Source organism: Saccopteryx bilineata, chromosome 4 (assembly GCF_036850765.1).
Source record: "Saccopteryx bilineata isolate mSacBil1 chromosome 4, mSacBil1_pri_phased_curated, whole genome shotgun sequence".
In the NCBI taxonomy this organism is placed as follows: Eukaryota; Metazoa; Chordata; class Mammalia; order Chiroptera; family Emballonuridae; genus Saccopteryx; species Saccopteryx bilineata.
Window position 1 is genome coordinate 35,878,438 of NC_089493.1, and position 19,917 is coordinate 35,898,354.

Here is a 19,917-nt window from a genome sequence, read left to right on the forward strand (position 1 = left end):
CTCCAGGAACACGGACTCTCTCACTGTCGGAGCCTATAAATGCTAATGAGCCTCGACTCCCAACGAGAATAAAGCACAATACATGACATTGCCATAGAGACTTATCAACTGCAAACCTCTACCTGAGCGTGCCAAAGGGGCAGAACCCGGGGTACAGAGTCACCGACCAGGAAGAGGGAGAGAAAAGAAAAAGCAAGAAGATAACCTCTCAAAATCAAGAATAATCTGCAGACCTTATAACCTATCCCATTTTATTATATTTGTTCGTTTGTTTCTCTTATCTTCATTCTTGAGACTTTTTTTTCCTCCTCCAATTTGGCCGATTAACTCTCTACCGGTCTTACTCTCTCCTCTCCTTGAACTACACTACCCATAAGTGTTACATCTCCCATTATCATTTCTCTTCTCTTCCTTTCTCTCTATGAGGGTTGCACTCCAAAACCCTTAACTCTCTCTCTCTCTCTCCTTTCTTTTTTCTTCTTTTAGTGGTTCCCTCTTTTTCTCTCTCTCTCTCTTTCTTTTCTCCCTCTATATTAGTTTCTTTCTTTCTCCTTTACATCTCCTCTCATTCAAACCTCAATAACAAACAAATTATCTTATCTGGGACTCAAACCTATGTTTGTGGCATTTTGGGGGGTTTTTACTTCACCTTTTTAACTCACTAGCAGTGCTCCCATCCCTGGCTCTCCATATTATCTAGTTCTTGTTCCACTAAATACAATAGTAAGTTTTTAATTTGTCCCCCCATTTTTCCATTTTCCTCTTATTCCTCTCATCATAACTCTTAGAAAACCAACACCTAAAAGCAAATCATTTTATTCTTGACCCAAATTTTTTCCTTATTTGCTTTTTGTGGGTCCATACGCTCTTTTTTTTTTCTTTTTTCTTCTATTTTTTTTCCTTTTTTTTTTTTTTTCTTTCTCTCTTTTTTGCCCCTTTATTACTTTTCCCCAATTCAGGCCCTCCATCACAGGCATTGTTTGTTATAACTCACAGTCCACCACAAGATTTTCTCAAGAAAGAGGGGAGAGGAGAGGAGAGGAAAAAAAGAGAGGGGGAATAATTTCCTTTTTTAAAAATTTTTATTTTATTTTATTTTTCTTTATTTCATTATTAACTTTTTTTTAAAAAAACAACTCTTTTCGATTTGTTATTTTTTTATTTTTTTTTAACTTTTTATTCTTTATTAAATCTCATTAATACTATCAACAAAACCACCCTCAGATGCCATTAAGGAAGAGAAAATCGAATATCATGGACACAAAAGAAAGAGAGGTAACACAGCTAGATGAGGAAAAATCTATGGAGAAAAAATTTAATATATTGGAAACCTTGGAGCTAAATGACAGAGAATTCAAGATAGAAATCCTAAAAATCCTCCGAGATATACAAGAAAACACAGAAAGGCAATATAGGGAAATCAGAAAACAACTCCATGAACACAAAGAATATATGTCCAAGGAAATTGAAACTATAAAAACAAATCAAACAGAGATGAAAAACTCAATTCACGAGCTGAAAAACGAAGTAACAAGCTTAGCTAATAGAACAGGTCAGATAGAAGAGAGGATTAGTGAAATAGAAGACAAGCAACTTGAGGCACAACAGAGAGAAGAAGAAAGAGACTCAAAAATTAAAAAAAATGAGATAGCCCTACAAGAATTATCTGACTCCATCAAAAAGAATAACATAAGAATAATAGGTATATCAGAGGGAGAAGAGAGAGAAAATGGAATGGAGAACATACTTAAACAAATAATTGATGAGAACTTCCCAAGCCTGTGGAAAGAACTAAAGCCTCAAGTTCAAGAAGCAAACAGAACTCCAAGTTTTCTTAACCCCAACAAACCTACTCCAAGGCATATCATAATGAAATTGACACAAACCAACAGCAAAGAAAAAATTCTCAAGGCAGCCAGGGAAAAGAAGAATACAACATATAAAGGAAGGCCCATTAGATTATCATCAGATTTCTCAGCAGAAACTCTACAAGCTAGAAGAGAGTGGACCCCAATATTTAAAGTCCTGAAAGAGAGGAACTTTCAGCCACGAATACTATACCCATCAAAGCTATCCTTCAAATACGAAGGAGAAATAAAAACATTCACAGATACAGAAAAGATGAGGGAATTTATCATCAGAAAACCCCCACTCCAGGAATTACTAAAGGGGGTTCTCCAATCAGATACAAAGAACAAAAAAAAACAGAGCCACAAGTAAAAGCTCCAAGAAGAACACAATAAAACCAAATTTAAACTGTGACAACAACAAAAAGAAAGAGGGGGAGAAGACGGAGATTAACAGTAGCAAAGGACGATGGAGTGCAAAAGTACTCACAAAATAGTTCGCTACAATGAACAGGGTAGGGACCCTTTTCATTACTCAAAGGTAACCACCATTGAAAAAACCACCACAGAAGCACATGAGATAAAAAAGATAGCAACAGAGGAAAGATGTATGGAATACAACCAAATAAAAACAAAAGATAGAAAAACGAAAGAGAAGGATCAAACAAGACACAAAACTAACAGAAAGCAAGATATAAAATGGCAATAGGGAACTCACAAGTATCAATAATTACACTAAATGTAAATGGATTAAACTCACCAATAAAAAGGCACAGAGTAGCAGAATGGATTAAAAAAGAAAATCCAACTGTATGCTGCCTACAGGAAACTCATCTAAGTAACAAGGATAAAAACAAATTCAAAGTGAAAGGCTGGAAAACAATACTCCAAGCAAATAACATCCAAAAAAAAGCAGGTGTAGCAATACTCATATCGGATAATGCTGACTACAAGACAGGAAAAGTACTTAGAGACAAAAATGGCCATTTCATAATGGCTAAGGGGACACTGAATCAAGAAGACATAACAATTCTTAATATATATGCACCAAACCAAGGAGCACCAAAATATATAAGACAGCTACTTATTGATCTTAAAACAAAAACTGACAAAAATACAATCATACTTGGAGACCTCAATACACCGCTGACGGCTCTAGATCGGTCATCCAAACAGAGAATCAACAAAGACATAGTGGCCTTAAACAAAACACTAGAGCACCTGGATATGATAGACATCTACAGGACATTTCATCTCAAAGTGACTGAGTATACATTTTTCTCCAGTGTACATGGATCATTCTCAAGAATTGACCATATGTTGGGCCACAAAAACAATATCAGCAAATTCAGAAAAATTGAAGTTGTACCAAGCATATTTTCTGATCATAAAGCCTTGAAACTAGAATTCAACTGCAAAAAAGAGGAAAAAAATCCCACAAAAATGTGGAAACTAAACAACATACTTTTAAAAAATGAATGGGTCAAAGAAGAAATAAGTGCAGAGATCAAAAGATATATACAGACTAATGAAAATGACAATACGACATATCAGAATCTATGGGATGCAGCAAAAGCAGTGATAAGAGGGAAGTTCATATTGCTTCAGGCATATATGAACAAACAAGAGAGAGCCCAAGTGAACCACTTAACTTCCCACCTTAAGGAACTAGAAAAAGAAGAACAAAGACAACCCAAAACCAGCCGAAGAAAGGAGATAATAAAAATCAGAGCAGAAATAAATGAATTAGAGAACAGAAAAACTATAGAAAAAATTAATAGAACAAGGAGCTGGTTCTTTGAAAAGATCAACAAAATTGACAAACCCTTGGCAAGACTTACCAAGGAAAAAAGAGAAAGAACTCATATAAACAAAATACAAAATGAAAGAGGAGAAATCACCACGGACACCGTAGATATACAAAGAATTATTGTAGAATACTATGAAAAACTTTATGCCACTAAATTCAACAACCTAGAAGAAATGGATAAATTCCTAGAACAATACAACCTTCCTAGACTGAGTCAAGAAGAAGCAGAAAGCCTAAACAGACCTATCAGTAGAGAAGAAATAGAAAAAACCATTAAAAACCTCCCCAAAAATAAAAGTCCAGGCCCTGACGGCTATACCAGCGAATTTTATCAAACATTCAAGGAAGACTTGGTTCCTATTCTACTCAAAGTCTTCCAAAAAATTGAAGAAGAAGCAATACTTCCAAACACATTTTATGAGGCCAACATAACCCTCATCCCAAAACCAGGCAAGGATGGCACAAAAAAAGAAAACTACAGACCAATATCTCTAATGAATACAGATGCTAAAATACTAAACAAAATACTAGCAAATCGAATACAACAACATATTAAAAAAATAATACATCATGATCAAGTGGGATTCATCCCAGAATCTCAAGGATGGTTCAACATACGTAAAACGGTTAATGTAATACACCATATCAACAAAACAAAGAACAAAAACCACATGATCTTATCAATAGACGCAGAAAAGGCTTTCGATAAAATACAACACAATTTTATGTTTAAGACTCTCAACAAAATGGGTATAGAAGGAAAATATCTCAACATGATAAAGGCCATATATGATAAACCATCAGCTAACATCATATTAAATGGCACTAAACTGAAGGCTTTCCCCCTTAAATCAGGAACAAGACAGGGTTGTCCACTCTCTCCACTCTTATTTAATGTGGTACTAGAGGTTCTAGCCAGAGCAATCAGACAAGACAAAGAAATAAAAGGCATCCATATCGGAAAAGAAGAAGTAAAGGTATCACTTTTTGCAGATGATATGATCCTATACATCGAAAACCCCAAAGAATCCACAAAAAGACTACTAGAAACAATAAGCCAATACAGTAAGGTCGCAGGATACAAAATTAACATACAGAAGTCAATAGCCTTTCTATATGCCAACAATGAAACAACTGAAGGAACTCAAAAGAATATCCCCTTCACGATTGCAACAAAAAAAATAAAATACTTAGGAATAAACATAACAAAGAATGTAAAGGACTTATATAATGAAAACTATAAACCATTGTTAAGGGAAATCGAAAAAGATATAATGAGATGGAAGAATATACCTTGTTCTTGGCTAGGAAGAATAAATATAATCAAGATGGCTATATTACCCAAAGCAATATACAAATTTAATGCAATTCCCATCAAAATTCCAATGACATTTTTTAAAGAAATAGAGCAAAAAATCATCAGATTTATATGGAACTATAAAAAACCCCGAATAGCCAAAGCAATCCTAAAGAAAAAGAATGAAGCTGGGGGCATAACAATACCTGACTTCAAACTCTATTATAGGGCCACGACAATCAAAACAGCATGGTATTGGCAGAAAAATAGACACTCAGACCAATGGAACAGAATAGAAAGTCCAGAAATAAAACCACATATATATAGTCAAATAATTTTTGATAAAGGGGCCAACAACACACAATGGAGAAAAGAAAGCCTCTTCAATAAATGGTGCTGGGAAAACTGGAAAGCCACATGCAAAAGAATGAAACTGGACTACAGTCTCTCCCCCTGTACAAAAATTAACTCAAAATGGATCAAAGATCTAAACATAAGACCTGAAACAATTAAGTACATAGAAGAAGACATAGGTACTCAACTCATGGACCTGGGTTTTAAAGAGCATTTTATGAATTTGACTCCAATGGCAAGAGAAGTGAAGGCAAAAATTAATGAATGGGACTACATCAGACTAAGAAGTTTTTGCTCAGCAAGGGAAACTGATAACAAAATAAACAGAAAGCCAACTAAATGGGAAATGATATTTTCAAACAACAGCTCAGATAAGGGCCTAATATCCAAAATATACAAAGAACTCATAAAACTCAACAACAAACAAACAAACAATCCAATAAAAAAATGGGAAGAGGATATGAATAGACACTTCTCCCAGGAAGAAATACAAATGGCCAACAGATATATGAAAAGATGCTCATCTTCTTTAGCTATTAGAGAAATGCAAATCAAAACGGCAATGAGATACCACCTCACACCTGTTCGATTAGCTGTTATTAGCAAGTCAGGTAATAGCAAATGTTGGAGAGGCTGTGGAGAAAAAGGAACCCTCATACACTGTTGGTGGGAATGTAAAGTAGTACAACCATTATGGAAGAAAGTATGGTGGTTCCTCAAAAAACTGAAAATAGAACTACCTTATGACCCAGCAATCCCTCTACTGGGTATATATCCCCAAAACTCAGAAACATTGATACGTAAAGACACATGCAGCCCCATGTTTATTGCAGCATTGTTCACAGTGGCCAGGACATGGAAACAACCAAAAAGCCCATCAATAGATGACTGGATAAAGAAGATGTGGCACATATACACTATGGAATACTACTCAGCCATAAGAAATGATGACATCGGAACATTTACAGCAAAATGGTGGGATCTTGATAACATGATACGAAGCGAAATAAGTAAATCAGAAAAAAACAGGAACTGTATTATTCCATACGTAGGTGGGACATAATAGTGAAACTAAGAGACATTGATAAGAGTGTGGTGGTTATGGGGGGGAGGGGGGAATGGGAGAGGGATAGGGGGTGGGAGGGGCACAAAGAAAACAAGATAGAAGGTGACAGAGGACAATCTGACTTTGGGTGGTGGGTATGCAACATAATTGAACGACAAGATAACCTGGACTTGTTATCTTTGAATATATGTATCCTGATTTATTGATGTCACCCCATTAAAAAAATAAAATTATTAAAAAAAAAAAAAAAAAAAAAAAGAGGTACAGTAATGATTAATTCTAAGAAGATACAAAAAAGTAAATATGATCATAGTTATCATCTGGTTTCTCTGTAAATTATATTTTCATAGTAATAAGTACTACTTTGATGGAAATAAAAATACAAAATATAATAATACACTCTGAATATCTTTCCTTCATATACATATGATCTACAATACCGTTTGTTTTCTTTTTTTTTTTTTATGATGAAATATTGGAAGCATCCAGGAAAGTATAGGAAATAATACATAGAACATACATGTACCTAAAAATTACCTTTAATTTAACCATGCACATTTCAGGGTTTTTTGTTTTTTAAGACAGAGAGAGAGGAAGAGGGGAAGGAGAAACAGAGAGAAGCATCAACTTGTTGTTCCACTTAGTTGTGCAGCCATTGACTGCTTCTCAAATGTGCCCTAACCAGGGCTCAAACTTGCAACCTTGGGATCAAGCCAGCGTGCTCCAGCAGGAGACCCCTGGCTTGAGTGGCAACCCTGGAATCCAACCCGCTACCTCAGCACTCCAGGAAGATTCTCTATCCACTGCACCACCAGCCACGGCCATTTCAGAGTTTTTAAAAATATATTTTAAATAAATAGACAATTATAGATACAGTTGAAGTCTTCCGTGGAGATGTGTAGCCCTCCCCTGATCACATTGCCTTTGCTGTCTCCTCAGATGTAACTACCATACTGAATTTGGTGTTTATCTTTCCCATGCATGTTTTTATATTATTGCATGTGATTCTTCCCATTACCGATACAGAATTGTTTTTGAATATTTTTAACTTTTAAATATATATGCTGATTGGTATGTTTTAACATCTCCTTTTTTTACTCAACATTGTTTTTGAGATTTGTCCATATTGATACATGCAGCTCTCGTTCATTCATTTAATGGCTATATTATATTCCAGTGTGTCTATAACAAAACTTACTCATCCATCTCATGCTTATGAACATTTAGCCTGTTTCCAGCTTTTTGTTATTATAAACAAGTCCTACAATTGTCTCTTTCATGTATCTGTGCGAGAGTTTCTGCAGGATGGAATTATTGGGTCATCAGCAAGAGCTCCTTTGAGATATTACCAAATTGCTCTCCAAAGTGGTTAAATCCATTTAGACTCCTACCATTACTGACTAACCAAGTTTCGATCCTTGCCAATTTAAACTGTAATACAACATTAAAGAAAGTTTGGGAGAAAGAAAACTTTTAAAGTAATTTTGAAACACACAATTCTACAGTCTTAATACATCTCTTGTAATTTTATTTTCCCTTCCAGTCTTTTTTCATTTTCTTTATTTTTCAGAAGTCTTTGACCACCTGCTGTCTAAGAGGCCAGGACAAATCCCAGCTTCTCTCACCTTGCTATCCATTCAGCAGTGCCCTCAAAGAGGTCTGGAGTGATGATGTTGGTCAGGGAAGCTACCGAGGTGGCACAGTACGCACTTCTAGAAGGACAGAAATAGAGGGGAAAGTGTTAAGCTTTAGGGAAGAGCCTAAATAAGGCTCACTGAGCTTTGTGAGCAGATTGCGCTCTTTGCCTAGTAAGCTGTAATCACCTCCTGTCCTCCCTCTTGGCACAGGGTCAGTCCTCCTGGGTCTCCAACTGAGAGGTTTGACATTCTATTTGGATAGAGTTGCTCACAGCACGGCTTCAGTGAAAGAACATGACATTCTATTCTCCCTACCTCCACATGGTCAAATCTACATCAGAGGAAATAACAGCCATAGCAAGTCATATCAAAAGTGAATTTAACTCTTCTTTCAAAGACCCATCATGTCTCCCAAAATTCCAGGGTGTCATTCAGGTATTTCTGGGATGCTCACTCCGTCAGATGTCAGTACTGTTTTAGATCCAGAATTTCTGTTTTTGGCATAGACACGTTAAAGCTTAACTATATTTTTTTCTGTAATAAACACATTGCAAAGCAGGCCACCAGACCTTCATGGCTGCTTAGCTCAGAGAAGAATAGATGAGTCCATTCATTCTTCCCTTAGGCCTTAGAGGGAGAAAAAATCCTTTGATTTCAAGCACCTCACTTGAACACACACACATGTACACAAACGCTTTTAAATAAAAAAAAAAGAGCACTTTTTAAAAAGAATTTTAATGTTGTCTTACTTGATTGGGAAGAATTCTGCCAGCCCTAATTCTTCTCAGGACACATTTGTTTTAGCTTCACCCTCTATTATGGAACACGTCTACAGATGGTCTTTTCTTCCCTTCTATACAGTCTTTTCAAACAGCCAGCATCTCAGCTCTATTTTATGTTGAAGACAAAAATTCTAAATCTGCTTACAAACCCCTTTTCCCAGGCCTCTAAGAAATTATAAAGGGGAAGAATGAGAAGGGTCTAGTTTCCATATTATTCAGAATACGAAGTCCAACTTACTGAGGTATTCCAAAGAAATCTCTGCACAAGCTGCAAGCATCCTTATCCTACTAGCATTTTTATCAGCCTGCTCACGCTGGCCACAGGCACGGCAGAGGCTGAGGTGTGCCAGCAGGCATCAGAAGCATGCTAGAGTCCTGTGTGCCAAATGTTTATCATCTACCAAAAGCTAACTTCGAAGGTCTGATCTAATTTCCTTCAGGTCTTGAGCCTCTCAACAGGGTTCAAAAGTATTTGCTCTTGAATCCTAATGTAACCTCTGATTGGGAGGCAGCCAACAATGCAGTTTGCTTCTCATAAATGGAAGAACTGAGATGTGATGCCAGAAGCCACTAACTAGTCCTAGATCTCACATTCAGACAGAAAGGGAACAATATACATCTTTTTGGTGCAGCCTCTTCCTCTCTCCCTCCATCCAGTCACCACATCTCCCACATTTGGCCAGTGCTCTCCGTCCACACTGCTATCACCCAAATCCAAGCCACCATTACCTGGATCAGTCTCCTGTCTGGTCTTCCTCCCTCCAGCCCTGGAACCAGGAGACTTTTACTAAAATACTACAATCTGTTCATTGCAACGAGGGAATCAATAATATACAGAACACATCATATCCAGTCCAATCACATTACCCCTACTTAGAACTTGTCAGTGGTTTCCCACTGCCCTTAAAATAAAATAAACTTCAGGGCCTCTCACCTGTTTCCCACTGGTCCTTCCAGCCCCAATTCTCCACTGCCCACAGGCCCTCCATGCTTCAGTGACACTGAACTTCTTTCTCGAACACTCTAGGCTCCGTCAGATAGGTATGTGATAAAATGCAAAGTGGTATTGCCAGGGTTTGTTGGCTTTTGCCTACCATCTCAGGAAGTTTTAAAAAAGCTAAATTTCAAGACTAACATGTTTGTTTGGAATATCTAGAGAACAGGAATGAAAATGTAGTGTGACCTTGAAGAAGAAAAAAAATCTTTTAACTTTTTCCTTAAGAAGCAGCAACACAATACTGTATTGCTTTTACTCAATAGTTATATTGGCTTTGTTGGCCTATACAATGTTAAAAATAAGAGGCCCAAAATGGAGTCACTGATGCTAAACTTACAGTTTTGGCTCTACCAGAAATAGAATCTTAAACCCGTCAGTCAGGAATCACTAGTTAGGTAATCTGCCTGATAAAATCCTGCCATGCTCTAAAGGAAAGTAACCTTGCAATAACAAACCTGCTTTTTGCCTAGTATACCTTTCTTGTTCCTTCTGCCTATAAAAGTCTCTCAATTTATATAGCTCCTTTGAGCTCCTAGCTCTGCTAGGTTGGGTGCTGCCAAATTCAAATCAATTTTTGGTCAAACTCTTATAATTTTGAATGTGCTTCAGTTTATCATTTAACAATAGATACTGAGATACTGTCAGATATTAAATATATATTTGGTCTTTTCCCCAGTTCCTGGCACAGAGCTTCTAAAACCCTTGAAATAGTTTGAGTTATAGGTGTGACAGGACAGTCTTTTATTTATAACAGTTCCCATTCAGCCAGACCTGCAGCCTCCTAGAAGGTGGGGGCTGGTTGCCAGGGGCAGGACTATGTGACAAGAAGGTCAGAACGTTCGGCCCACTCTCCAGAGGAAAGGGGCTGGAGACTGGGTTAACCACCAATGACCAATGATTTCATCAGTCACGCCTACATAATGGAACCCCCATAAAAACCCTACATGCATGGGTTCGGGGAGCTTCTGGGTTGGTGAATGCATCCATGTGCCAGGTATGGGTGTGTGTGACGCACTCCAACTTCATGGGGACAGAAGTCTTGTGCTCCGGAACCTTCAGACTTGCCCTATATACCTCTTCATCTGGCTGTTAATTTGTATCCTTTATAATACCCTTTAGAATGAAACAGTAATGGTAAAGTGTTTCCCTGAGTTCTGTGAGCCATTCCAGCAAATCACTGAACCCAAGGAGGGCATCATGGGAACCCCCAATTATAGCCAAGTCATGCAGGAGTGTGGATAACCTGGGGACACTCCTCGTGAGTGGCATTTGAAGTGGGGGCAGTCTTGTGGGACTGAGCCCTTAGCCTGTCCTAATGCTGGGTAGGTAGTGTCAGAATTGTTTAATGTGAAAGAAAAACACACACCCGTGGTGTCAGAAGAGTCATGAGTGGAGAAACAGTTTTTCCGGTAGACACCTGAACTAATTTTTCAGTCTGAACAGATAGGTTACCGGTAAAAGAAAATCCTTTCCTAAAGGCTGCCCGGCTGCCTACCTGTATCTGTGCTGTACTGTATTTTAAGATCAACAGCTGTCATTTTTCCTTCCCCTAGACCAGTGGTTCTCAAAGTGTGCGCCGGGGTGCACTGGTGTGCCCTAGAAGATTTCCAGGCGTGCCCTATGGTATTCCAGAGAAATACGTGCCTGTTGGAGACCAAAAAATCAACAAGGTTTTTGGAGTTTAGATTTTTGGGGGACAGAGGTGTGGGGAATTGGCTGTAAACTGACAGTCTGCTCAACCCCCCACCTCACTTGCCTGATTAGGTTGCAAAAGGCTGTTAAGCTGTGGTGCTGGATTGTTTACACTACCCCCCATGTTCCCTGGAAAGACTGGAGGCAAGTTTCTTCTATCCTTTGGTGTAAAGTTAAGATGATATGTATGGTGAGGGTTTTCTGCACTCAACACAATTAAGAGTAAAAAGAGAGGAATTCTTCAATGTATTGACAAGGAAATGAGTTTGCCTTTCAAATATATGCCCAAACATTGAAGAAATCGGTAGGACACATCAGGCTCATGTTTCTCATAAACACAAGAATGAAAAAAAAATATTTGGGCTGGGACCCACCAAATTTAATAAATCTTACTAAGAATATATCTATATATAAAAAAAGATAACTTTTTTGTTGTTTTTTTTATTTTGTACCCGCTCTTTTTTACAAATTCTAAAAAGCATAACTCTAAAAAATGTAACATAAAAATGTTTTTTAATGTCAGAATAAATTTAATTTTGTCGTATTTATTTCATTTAATTACCAAAAAAACATGCTTGGACTTTATATTTTTTCTTTAATATTTGACTTAATTGTTATAACATATTTCTCAGAAATTTATATATAGTGTGCCTACAATTATTTGTAGAATTTTAAATGCACCCCAACTTGAAAAAGTTTGAGAACCACTGCCCTAGACTTTCAAACAAATGGTGAAGCCAGCATATTAACTAACTCATGTAGAAGCAAACACATTTACAAGTAGGCAGTAAGATGGGTTTGATAGAGAAACCTCATAAAAATGTGTTTCTCAGATGAAGTAATAAGAATTTGGTATAAAATCTCAACGATCCACTGCCATAGAGAAATGGCTTATTCAATGAGTCCTATGCTTCATAAGCAATCATCTACCAGGTGAGTAAGCTACGTGCTAGGTCCATCAGACACCTCTTGAGTTAAATAAATGTTGTGCCAGCGAGTTCCAATCAGTTAATGCACGTCTATGTCACTGCACCCCACCTGCCTGAAGGGTGCCTGCACCTCCCAAAGCCACTCTCACACAGGTGCTGAGCACCGTCATGATTTCATCAAGTCCTTTCAGAAAGCATTTACTAAGTTGCTACTGGGCTTTCTTCTCCCTTCCTATTCCAGAAAGATGAAAGAGTATATGACACTGCATGGTTATTACATACTATGATACAGTATATCATTTTATAGCAAATAAATGTATTTTTTAACTTTTAAAACAAGAGCAGTTGATTTTGTTTCTGTCTTACTTATATTTTGATATTCACATGAAAGGAATCAAGTGGTCTTTGCACTGAGGACATCGGTATCGTCTCTGCAACGCTTGTGATGCTGTGTCACCAACACGTCATTCTGCGTGTCATTCTGTGACAAGGCAGCAGCTCTACCATGTTGTTCCTTGGGGTTGGCATCTCTAATGGCACGTGAGCTCTAGAACCTACTGGCGCAGCAGCAGCCTGAGGAGAAACCCCACTCACCTCACGTCCACCTCACCTCCCACATGCATGAGGAAAGAGCCATCAGGTTGCTTCAGAGAATACAAATACTGCAGGAGCTTCTCTCTGAGAAACGAATGGGAGAGAGGCAGGAGACGGCGACGGTCAGTGCGGTGGCACCAGGCAGGGGGCCCTTCTGCGTTTCCGTCACTGCTGGCTTTGGCTGTACCTGTTAATGACGTCATAGGCCTCCTCGGTGCCAATGATGCACAGTGCATTGACTGCCGCATACGTGGGTGCCAAGTGTGGGTACTGGCCAGGGCCCCCTCCAAAGCCACCGTCTGGGCTCTGACACAGCTCCAGGAATCGACACACACTAGGTACACAGCCAAAGGGAAAAGCAGTCAGAGAGCGTTCATTTCAAAACACAAATTCCACCCGAGTCCATGCCTTTCCAAATGTTCCCCTTTGCCCCCGAGAGAAAGCTCTCCTCCCACCTACTGACTATATATTAAAAATAGTTAACCCCTCTCTACACCCTGCTATCATCAGCATTGTATGCCCTCCCACGGGAGTGTTGTACTGAAGCATTCGCCTAGTCCTGAGGCGAGAACAGAAGGCCGGGCAGAAACAGCCTTTCGCAGAGCTGGGGGAACTGTCGTGCTTCTTGACCAAATCCTCTCCATACTGTTCATTCTGGCGCTCAACTGTTTCTCTTCCTCCTACCCACCTGGCTCTCGATCCATCACCTGGGTCTACCAAGCACATTTAAAGAGATGCCTTCCCATTCCCATTGCCACCTAAGCCCCCAATGGGTTTTATTTTTTTTACTTCTTTAACTGATTTTTTATTTCTTTAACTGACAAGAAACAAGCTTTCATAGAGTCTGCGTCCACGGTTAGGAGAACCACGCTCACCTCAACTGTGAAATCTTAAGCATTGCTGACTCATGGCACAGAATGCATCCCAGTCTGTGGGCTCAAGAATTGTTCTCCACGCTAATCCACAGAAGCTCCAGTTCCCTCACTGAGAGAAACCGATCAGTGAGGGCTGGTCCCCAAGCCCCCACCCCCAAACTGGCATCAGTTTGCCAGAAAGTTATAATCTTGCTTCAGGTGAAACCAAAAAAGCCCCTATCCAACCAGCGTCCTCTGAAGTTCACCAGAAAGGAAAGTCCTGGCTATCAAGTTGTTTCTCCACGACTCAGCTGGGATCACAGGCTTCCTATGAGGACGGACCTCCACTTAGGAGAACAAACTACAAATCTGTGTCCTCCTAATGCTCAGGCAGCCTCCCTCTCCTGGGCCATTCTTCCTTATCTATGGCTGCCAGCGAGACCGCAGAGAGCCGAGGTAATCTCCACTAAGACTCAGTTTATTAGTGCGTTCCCACAGCACACTTGATTTCAGATCTCCCATTATCAGGGCAGGGATGGCAATAGAGAATGCTCCTGACTTGCTATTGGAGTCCCGAAATGGTCACGGGTCAAAAACAGCACCCATTAAATTCTACTCGCACCTAAAATTTTACTGTAAGAAACTAGGATTGAAACTGAAGATGAAAATCAGAGGAGGAAAACAGTCTTGTGTTTAATAGCAATTACTTTTCATAGGGGAAATGAATTTGTTCCTCACATATTTCCCAAACCATCCTTGATTTTTTATCGCATTTCCCAGAAACAAATAGCTAATAAACACTTGTCCTTACAAAAGCTGGCTGCACTAGTGTATGAAAAGTGTCCTAGGTCACAAGATTTTAGCTGATATAAAACTTAGCACATTGAAGAGGAAAGAAAAAAAAAAGAGTCACTTAGTTATCCCTTTCCCAGCTCCTAAAGATAGAACCATGCCAAAGGCAACCCTCATGACCTTGTAGCCTAAAGTCTGGAATGAGCTGGGATCGGAATGTACCAGACACCTCTAAATCAGCCCTCCACACCAGCCGCCATCAGCAGACACGCCGCGTCTGTCGTGGGGCTATGCAGGGGCACCGGGGTTGGCCTTTTCTTGACTCTTGGACACTTCCACATAATGGAACATTCTGATCCAGAGGCTTGCACCTTAAGGAACTGACAAACTGACCATGAAGCTAACAGCTGTCATCAGCAGAATTGTAGGCAATTCTGAAAACTAAAGGGTGATTAACACTTCACTCTATCAAAAGGGGGAGTAAAACTTACCTTAGAGACCAGAAATTTACCAACTAACATTTTGTAAAAAACAAGTATTCATAAAATATTCACTTAGTCATATGACTAAAAGATCTCGTGGATCAATTTTCTTTCAAGTCAGCAAGGCATTTCATTCTAGATCACATGACAATTACCAACGAAGTGGGAAACTCTCTCCGAGATTGGGGATTTTCAAACCCAAAGCGTGTGTACCAGGGTCATTGGAGAGCTCGCTAAGAGCACACAGACACAGGTTGCTGAAGCAGAGAGCCTGGGCCTCTGTAGTTTTATCAAATTCCCAGGTGATTTGGATACACACAAAGTATGAGCAATGCAAATTTTTGCTGGGCAATTAGCTCCTTGGTCACACAAGCCACACTGCAACAGCTATATGTCACCAGTGGCTACCACAAAAAAACCCCAGAATATTTCCGTTATCATAGAAAGTTCTAGCAGTGGTCCCCAACCCCCGGGGCCGTGGGCCATTTGGTACCGTTCTGCAGAGAAAGAATAAATAACTTACATTATTTCTGCTTTATTTATATTTAAGTCTGAACGATGTTTTATTTTTTAAAAATGACCAGATTCCCTCTGTTACATCCGTCTAAGACTCAATCTTGACGCTTGCCTCGGTCACGTGATACATTTATCCATCCCACCCTAAAGGCCGGTCCATGAAAATATTTTCTGACATTAAACCGGTCCATGGCCCAAAAAAGGTTGGGGACCACTGTTCTATTGGACACCACTGCTCTATCATTCAACTATTAAAGAGTATGTAAAACTTGTAAGAGGATCAAGTTCAAAGCAAGAGAATGAAAGATTTACTGTCAACCTTATAAGGAGTTTACTCAGACTGTCAGGTGATAGATGAGGGCTGACCTAATATGGTTGATTCTGGATATCATTGCCACCAGTTTGAATGAAGAACTCAACAGCATGCACAGTGATAATACAAATAAGCAGTCCGCTGTGAGAATTAAAGTAGACTAATATAAAACAAATCAGAAGCCCAGAAGAATAAAACAAATGAAATAGGTACAAGTGGCAATATACATACTTAGGGACAGCAGGAGGGAAGAGTAAAGGGTATAAATATAAGATGGGGAAGGACTAGGAATACAGTAGAAAAAGGACCAGAGGATAGGGTCCATGAGTTGTGAACAATAACAAAAATGCCATTTAAAAGCATAATAAACACAGTACGGGTCAGAACTGTGTCTGGCTCAAGCAGGAAGTTCAGATTAAAGTTGTAAAAACGGCTATATATAAACATTATTAAAAGGCTTACTATTACGGGCAACCACAGTAGAAAGCTACCTAGCAACACACCTCAAAATACAAAAGGTAATTATACAAACCTTCTGGTAAATAAACAAAAACTGAAGCGAATCTATAGCAAGATTTTAGGTTAGATGTAAGAAAAACTTCAGCACCAGAATAGGTTACCACAGATAGATTTAAGGTCCGGAATAAGTTAGAGATTATAGCTTTGGAAATAGGAACGGTCATCCTTGAGCAGAATGGCTCAGGAGTAGATGCAAAGGCAAGATGAATGAGTTGACATCAAGCTTTTTCTAGTACTAAATCTTTAAATTTCAAACTGTAGAACAGCTTCAGCTTAATACTGCAAGGGAGAGGACAACTCCTTCCCTGGGCTGATATAGCAACGAGCAGGAGAAAGCCAGACAGGCTCACTGGTTGATTCCAGGAGGGCCAGGGCTGCCTATCGAGTGACGGGATCTGACTCTTCCTCAAGCAGTGGCTGTCCTCGGGTCACTGCTGTTTTGGATGTGTGGTCAGGTCGAAGTTGGTTATTTTACAGCAGGGTGTCTCCACCCTGGTGCTGTCAATATATTGGGCCAGCTAGTTCTTGGCTGTGGGGGCTGTCCTGGGCAAATATTCAGTAGCATCCCTGGCCTCCACCCACTAGATGCCAGGTGCTGCTGGCCAAAGTAAATAAATAAATAATGCCCAGAAGATAAATGACTTACCCTCACTAAATGGTTTTAAAAAAAATCATACTTGCCCTGGCCGGTTGGATCAGTGGTAGAGCGTTGGCCTAGCATGCAGGAGTCCTGGGTTCGATTCCCGGCCAGGGCACACAGGAGAAGTGCCCATCTGCTTCTCCACCCCTCCCCCTCTCCTTCCTCTCTGTCTTTCTCTTCCCCTCCTGCAGCCAAGGCTCCATTGGAGCAAAGTTGGCCCGGGCGCTGAGGATGGCTCCATGGCCTCTGCCTCAGGCACTAGAATGGCTCTGGTTGCAACAGAGCAATGCCCCAGATGGACAGAGCATCGCCCCCTGGTGGGCATGCTGGGTGGATCCCAGTCGGGCGCATGCGGGAGTCTGTCTGCCTCCCCGTTTCCAGCTTCAGAAAAATACAAAAAAAACCCAAAAAATCATACTTAAAAACTTTTAAGACTTTATTCATTTTAGAGAGGATAGAGAAAGGTAAAGCAAGAGAGAGAGAGAGAGAGAGAGAGAAGGGGGAGGAGCAGGAAGCATCAACTCCCATATGTGCCCTGACAGGGCAAGCCCAGGGTTTCGAACCTGTGATGGCAGCGTTCCAGGTCGATACTTTATCTACCGTGCCACAAAAGGTCAGGCTTAAATTTAAAAATTAAAAGAAAAAACTATTTAAGGAGTTATTCAGGGGAGGAACTACTAATAACCTTTTGTAAGGGAAATAATAAAATGTTGACACATGGAAATTTAAATTTAATCTTTGGAAAAAACTTTATAAGTGGAAAAGTTCTAAAGTGATTTTTAAGTTAAAGACAGTTTTTAGATCTTACAGAAGCTAAAAACCTAACTCAACAGTGCGGAGGTCTCCCTGCGGTTCTCATTTTATCCCGTGCATTTCAAAAACAACGCATGGTATTCTCATTGAGGGATGCTTCCGTCCGTGCTAACATCATTAACAAAGAAAATGTACTTAGTCTGGTTCCATGATATTAATTTATTTTAGGTAAACATATGTATTTGTGGGTACAATTTCAACTCTTTTTTTTTTTAAGCGAGAGACAGAGAAAGAGATAGATAGGGGCAGACAGGCAGGAAGGGAGAGAGATGAGAAGCATCAATTCTTCATTACGGCTCCTTAGTTGTTCATTGACTGCTTTCTCATATGTGCCTTAATGGGGGGGAGGGAACGCTACAGCAGAGTGAGTGACCCCTTGCTCAAGCCAGCAGTGACCTTGAACTCAAGCCATCAGCCTTGGGCTTCAAGCCAGTAACCATAGGGTCATGTTTATAATCCCATACTTAAGCCAGCGACCCCGCGCTCAAGCTGGTGAGCCCGTGCTCAAGCGGGATAAACCCTCACTCAAGTCGGTAACTTAAGGGTTTAGAATCTGGGTCCTCTGGGTCCCAGTCTGATGTTCTATCCACTGTGCCATCACCTGATCAGGCTGGATACAATCTCTTAAGAGAGGCAAGCTACATTCCTACCTATGAATACACTATTCTCGAAAGGTCTGACATCAGCAGTAAAAACCTTCTGGCTTCAATCAGCAGGCACAGTAGCTGACAAAAGTGATTTTGTCCACCAGAGGGATCTCAGCTTGTCATTTTGTTCCCTAAACAAATGTGAACAAAATGAGAAAGAAAGTGTGTGTGTGCATGTGACACACTAGGTGAGGGAGTGGGGAGGAAGGAGAGCAGGAAATAAAATTCCAGAGCTAAATGCAGCAGATAGATCACCTTAATATTTATATGAAGAAGAAAAAACCTGCCCACATATTCAAAGCACTTCTTTTCCCTGGGCAAAATAAATAAAAAGGCAATATCCTATGTCAGGTACTCTAAAATCACAAATCCCCATATTTTCATAGACATCATTAAGATTTCTCTGTATCTTATTAAAAATTGCTTATTTCCTTATAGTGCAGAGCTACTAGGCTCTGCTCATAACAAATATTATCAGCATCTAGAATTAACTGCCTGCTAGGAAAGTCTAAGTTATTCTTTTTTTTTAATTTATTTATTTTTTCTTGTGGGAGAGACTGAGAGAGTCAGAGACAGGGATAGATAGGGACAGACAGACAGGAAGGGAGAGAAATGAGAAACATCAATTCTTTGTTGCGGTTCCTTAGTTGTCCATTGATTGATTTCTCATATGTGCCTTGACGGGGGGGAGGGGGGAGGTGTTTACAGCAGACCGAGTGACTCTTTGCTCGAGCCAGCGACCTTGGGTCCAAGCTGTTGAGCTTTGCTCAAACCAGATGAGCCCATGCTCAAGCTGGTGACTTCAGGATCTTGAACCTGGGCCCTCCACATCCCAGTCCAACATTCTATCCACTGCGCCACTGCCTGGTCAGGCTAAGTAATTCTTTAAGTTTGTTAAATCAACGCTCTGTAGAAGCACCGGGAAAGCCTGTGAGATAGCCATGAAGCAGAAATTCTTCAGCCATTCACTCTCAAGTTCTTCTTGAAATCAGCCTTTAATTTTAAAATGTTCTTTAACTATATAACAATGAAGGTTCATTATAGAAATTTTAGAAAATGCAAATATGTTTAGAAAAAAAGGAAAAAATATCGCCTTTAACCTCACTATCCAGAAATAACTACCATTTGTGTGTGTATGTATACACACACATATACATTTTTTATACACAAATACACACTTTTATTTATAAATTTTTTATTATTGAGGTATATTTGATATATAACATTAGCTTCAGGTATACAACATAATAATTTGCTATCTGTATATATTACAAAATGATCACCACAATTAGTCTAATTAGCATCCATTACTTTTCAATGTTTAAATGGCTGCATA

General features: G+C 39.6%; 1 protein-coding gene across 1 annotated transcript in view; it reads right to left on the reverse strand.

Annotated features, from left to right (window-relative positions):
* FNTB (farnesyltransferase, CAAX box, subunit beta) overlaps window positions 1-19,917 on the reverse strand; it is an 84,400-nt gene that overhangs the window by 22,517 nt on the left and 41,966 nt on the right. Inside the window, exons 5-7 of the mRNA XM_066272832.1 lie at window positions 13,193-13,339; window positions 13,006-13,089; window positions 8,000-8,086 (exon numbers count right to left, since the gene is read on the reverse strand). Coding sequence (XP_066128929.1) covers window positions 8,000-8,086; window positions 13,006-13,089; window positions 13,193-13,339 — 318 coding nt within the window. The remainder of the gene's footprint in view (window positions 1-7,999; window positions 8,087-13,005; window positions 13,090-13,192; window positions 13,340-19,917) is intronic.